The sequence below is a fragment of the Salvelinus sp. IW2-2015 genome, linkage group LG24 (assembly GCF_002910315.2).
Source record: "Salvelinus sp. IW2-2015 linkage group LG24, ASM291031v2, whole genome shotgun sequence".
NCBI classification, from domain to species: Eukaryota; Metazoa; Chordata; class Actinopteri; order Salmoniformes; family Salmonidae; genus Salvelinus; species Salvelinus sp. IW2-2015.
The window spans coordinates 3,892,522-3,897,731 of record NC_036864.1 but is presented as its reverse complement, the minus strand read 5'-3'; the positions used below and the strand labels follow the sequence as shown (position 1 = coordinate 3,897,731).

The window sequence follows — 5,210 nt, the reverse complement described above, 5'->3', positions numbered from 1 at the left end:
GTGTCTGTGGTCAAATCAGGTGCTTCTAGGACTTTTGTTTTGTAGTACAGACCTTTTTTTTTTTTTTTACAACCTCAAGATGTTGTTACTAGTATTGGAGTATAGGGGAGCAAGCGGTTACTGCTGTCTGCTGCGGTCTGGAGCTAAAAAAAAGTATTTCTAAATGTTCCTGTGTGATGACAAGGATTACAACTTTACAACTGTAGTACAGACCTAAGTTGACCTGAGTTGTTTCTTCTCTGTATTGATTAAACGAGGAATGATGAAGAAAGCCAGAAACTATTGCTAAAAGGAGACAAACATTTACGACCAGGAGTTCAACCAGCATGGCAAATGGTTTATGGTAAAGTCATGAACATCTCATAGGAATTCACTGATAGTAGAGAAGAATAAAACCCAATGATCAATCAACCAATTCTTCTCAAAATACTTAAGCAACCGTAAACCAATAAAAAAAGGACTACAATGATCCCCTTTATAGACAAGAGTAAAACATCTTTAGACAAGAGGATAAAAATAGGGTCACGATAGCTACAGTACTAAAATTAGCCCCCAGAATAGTCCATCTCGGGTTATTCTTAGAGTAATTGACAGACAATGAACGGCCAACGGAGGGGTCATGGTAGAAATGGCCGTCCAAAATGATTTAAAAAAGAAGAACAAGAAAGAACCAATTGTACTAGAGTCAACTACTAGACCCCCCGAAGGAGATCGTAGATAGTGCGGACTAGGGGTCAATCGTGATTGGCCGATAACTCCCAAACAGAAACAGGGCGGTCCCGTTGAATTAGTCGAGATATAGGCAAAAGCCATAGGCAGATATCCTGTTGGGATCAAACCCGGGGGTAATCTGATGAGTCTCTGTTTGAAGTGATTATCACGCAGGGAAACTAAGGGATAGCCCGGCTTCTCGCCTAATTAGCAAATTTAGTGCAGAGCCTTAAGAAGTTTATAAAGACACTGGCTGAGGAGAGGAGGGGACAGTCCTCAACATATCAACTCATATCAACTCACCAGGATAGCCACCGGATAGCAGCAGCTTAACCGCAGTCCTACTGCTACTTTGAGCTGTTCTACAACTAGCAGACCAGACCTGAAGACAGTCTCTCTCTGACTGATGAGAATGCCACACTTAAGGGACTGTAGTTATTACAAGATGCGAGACGGAGGCCGAGTTTCCAACGTAAGGATGAATGTTTCAATAGCAACAGTATACACACTCCAATGAAGTCGACTTGGACACTTTGTTGAGATATTGGTTTAGTAAGTCGGTTGTAGTTGTGTGGTGTGTGTAGACATTTAGGGCATAGACATTTGAAGGATACGAAGGATACTACATTGGGACATCAGCTAGTGCTCCCTTACGGTAAATCATCTTCTTACTGCCTGTCTAAGGTTTGATTTGTCCGTGACTTGCCTGGGAATTCAAGAGGATTTGTCTTGTAATTCAGGGGTAAAACATGATTAAGAACAATTTGACGAAACAGCTTCAACATGACTCACGACTTGCTACACTATCAATGCTCTCTCTGAGACTGCGCTGAGCGGGGACTTTTATTTTTTTATGTCTATCTTAGGTTGCATACTAACACTAAACTCCGTTATCTGAGACTACATAGTAACCGTTGCCTGTTGTGTTACCCAATAACCCAATGTTACCCAATAACTGATCTTAGGTCTGTATGGAACAGGTCCAGAGCCACCTGGAGGGCTCTAAGTTCCACCTGCACCAGGCCCAGAGTCAGCAGGTCAAGCAGTACCTGACGCTGGGTTCCAAGGTGGCCGGGGGACATGGGGGCCACCCTCACCCCACTGGGCAGGGAGGGCAACTCCTGGGCCACATGGCCCCCCTCAGTGATGGCAGCACCCCCAGCAGCCCTGTTACACTGCTGACCCTGGCATCAAACCATGACAGTGAGGTGAGTGAGCGTTTTGATTTTCAACAACAGTATGTGTTCACCGTGTACAGTTGAAGTCGGAAGTTTACATACACCTTAGCCAAATACATTTCAACTCAGTTTTTCACAATTCCTTACATTTAATCCAAGTAAAAATTCCCTGTCTTAGGTCAGTTAGATCACCACTTTATTTTAAGAATGTGAAATGTCAGAATAATAGTAGAGAGAATTATTTATTTCAGCTTTTAATTCTTTCATCACATTCCCAGTGGGTCAGAAATGTACATACACTCAATTAGTATTTGGTAGCATCGCCTTTAAATTGTTTAACTTGGGTCAAGCATTTTGTGTAGACTTCCACAAGCTTCCCATAATAAGTTGGGTGAATTTTGGCCTATTCCTCCTGACAGAGCATTTTGTGTAGCCTTCCACAAGCTTCCCACAATAAGTTAGGTGAATTTTGGCCTATTCCTCCTGACAGAGCTGGTGTAACTCAGTCAGGTTTGTAGGCCTCCTTGCTCTCACACGCTTTTTCAGTTCTGCCCACACATTTTCTATGGGATTGAGGTCAGGGCTTTGTGATAGCCACTCCATTACCTTGACTTTGTTGTCCTTAAGCCATTTTGCCACAACTTTGGAAGTATGCTTGGGGTCATTGTCCATTTGGAAGACCCATTTGCGACCAAGGTTTAACTTCCTGACTGATGTCTTGAAATGTTGCTTCAATATATCCACATAATTTTCCATCCTCATGATGCACCAGTCCCTCCTGCAGCAAAGCACCCCCACAACATGATGCTGCCAACCCCATGCTTCACAGTTGGGATGGTGTTCTTCAGCTTGCAAGCATTCCCCTTTTTCCTCCAAACATAACGATGGTTATTATGGCCAAACAGATCCATTTTTGTTCCATCAGACCAGAGGACATTTGTTCAAAAAGTACGATCTTTGTCCCCATGTGCAGTTGCAAACCGTAGTCTGGGTTTTTACGGCGGTTTTGGAGCAGTGGCTTCTTCCTTGCTGAGCGGCCTTTCAAATTATGTCGATATAGGACTCGTTTAACTGTAGATATAGATACTTTTGTACCTGTTTCCTCCAGCATCTTCACAAGGTCCTTTGCTGTTGTTCTGCTATTGATTTGCACTTTTCGCACCAAAGTGCATTCATCTCTAGGAGACAGAACGCGTCTCCTTCCTGAGCGGTATGACGGCTGCGTGGTGCCATGGTGTTTAAACTTGCGTACTATTGTTTGTACAGATGAATGTGGTACCTTCAGGCGTTTGGAAATTGCTCCCAAGGATGAACCAGACTTGTGGAGGTCTACAATTTTTGTCTGATTTCTTTTGATTTTCCCATGATGTCAAGCAAAGAGGCGCTGAGTTTGAAGGTAGGCCTTGAAATACATCCACAGGTACACCTCCAATTGACTCAAATTAGGTCAATTAGCCTGTCAGAAGATTCTAAAGCCATGACATCATTTTCTGGAATTTTCCAAGCTGTTTAAAGGCACAGTCAACTTAGTGTATGTAAACTTCTGACCCACTGGAATTGTGATACAGTGAATTGTAAGTCAAATAATCTGTCTGTAAACAATTGTTGGAAAAATGACTTGTGTCATGCACAAAGTAGATGTCTTAACCGACTTACCAAAACTATAGTTCGTTAACAAGAAATTTGTGGTGGTTGAAAAACGAGTTTTAATGACTCCAACCTAAGTGTATGTAAACTTCCGACTTCAACTGTACCTCTGATATTTAGTGTTGGTATTCAACCATCCTGCTAATTGTTTGTTTTTATCTCAGTGTCTTTGTTTAGTAGGTCCTTACAGTGCCAGAAATAGTTATGTGATTTAATAACACAATGCAGGTTTGAGTCCTAACTCTCTTTGACATGAGATACCTGCTGTGTAAACAACTCAGTTATCTCTAGTGACGCGCCCGTTCTCTCTAAAACGCTCATCAATGACTTCAGAGATTCAGTTCCTAAAGAGAATCTCTGTGAAGGAGGAAACTAGTTTGATAACAAACATTTTGTTCCCACTGTGGCGGCTGATCTCTTCCAGCATGGTGGTGAAGAAATGTCTGTTATCGGATTAGGATCCTAACTGTCCCTCCCTCCGAATGATGCAAAGAGAAATGTTCCATTGAATTACAGCGAGCGCATTTGCCCACCTAGCGTTTTTATTGTCTGTTGCTATGTATCTGAATTGAACTGAGGCTGGTACAATATGACTGTTTTCTTTTAGTTTCCAATGGATGAAGTTATTGATGACTTGATTAGCCTGGAGTCCGGCTTCAATGACGGGGGCTTGGATTGTATGGATCCCAGCATCATAATGCAAAACAATGTAAGTGTGAATAATCATATGAACTATTATATCAATTGCAAATGTTAAGGGAAAAACATTCGTTTGAATTGCAAAGCTACGGGTAAAAACAGAAGAAATGCAACGATGCTATCGACATGCAGGTGTTTCTGTCTATTGGCTCTTGCTGACATGATTCCTTGATCCAGAAGTGATTCCCAGAAGATCCTTGATCACGAAGAGCAGATATTGAGTAGTCAAGTTCAGCTGTAAAGTTAAGTTGCTTTACTGACTTCTTTAAACGGGGATGTGAGAACTACTTCCTCTGCCAAACATGAACTTTCAGGCTTGACTTACTTGGGGAAAAAAAGGAGCTGGCTTTGTGTGAAGTCAGATTAAGTCCACTGATGAGTCAAAGTTCATTTCACCAGGGTTGAGGCTTAAAGCATTTCTCACATTTCTCAAGCTGCCGAACAATACAGATTAATCCGCAAGTGATGCCATTACACGTAACTACGCGGCAAATGATGACAGTGTGAGAATAATGTGTTAATTAGTATAAACATTACATCTGCGATTCTTCTTTCTTGCTGAAAGCCCTACATGGTCACTACCAGAGAGTTTGGGAATGGTAGTCGAGAAGACAGGGGGAGAACGGCGAGACTAGATATCTACTACGACAAAAAAGATCTTATTCGGACTAGGCATTCCATTAGAAAGAAAATGCCCCGAATGGGAGCAGAGACAAATAGTCCCAGTGCAAATTATATCTGGAGTGGAATTGTAAAACTTTGAGCCGATGCTTGGACAAAGACTCATTTGAGTAACGATTATAGCGCACACCTGAATCCTGAGGTATGTGGTACTAAGGGGAATGTGTCCCCACAGCATTGAATGTGACAGAGAGATAGAGAGAGACAGACAGAGGCAAGCGAGCAGGCATGCGCATAAACACACACGTAGAAACAGAGAGGAACAACAGGGTGACAGAAAAGCGGAGAAAAGAC

General features: G+C 42.3%; 1 protein-coding gene across 1 annotated transcript in view; it reads left to right on the top strand.

The window, feature by feature from the left end:
* The first annotated feature begins 404 nt into the window (after window positions 1-404).
* The window catches only part of LOC111951319 (transcription factor EC-like), a 19,495-nt gene continuing 14,689 nt past the window's right edge, over window positions 405-5,210 (top strand). Inside the window, exons 1-3 of the mRNA XM_070434703.1 lie at window positions 405-1,183; window positions 1,692-1,919; window positions 4,144-4,245. Coding sequence (XP_070290804.1) covers window positions 1,118-1,183; window positions 1,692-1,919; window positions 4,144-4,245 — 396 coding nt within the window. The 5' untranslated portion in view covers window positions 405-1,117. The remainder of the gene's footprint in view (window positions 1,184-1,691; window positions 1,920-4,143; window positions 4,246-5,210) is intronic.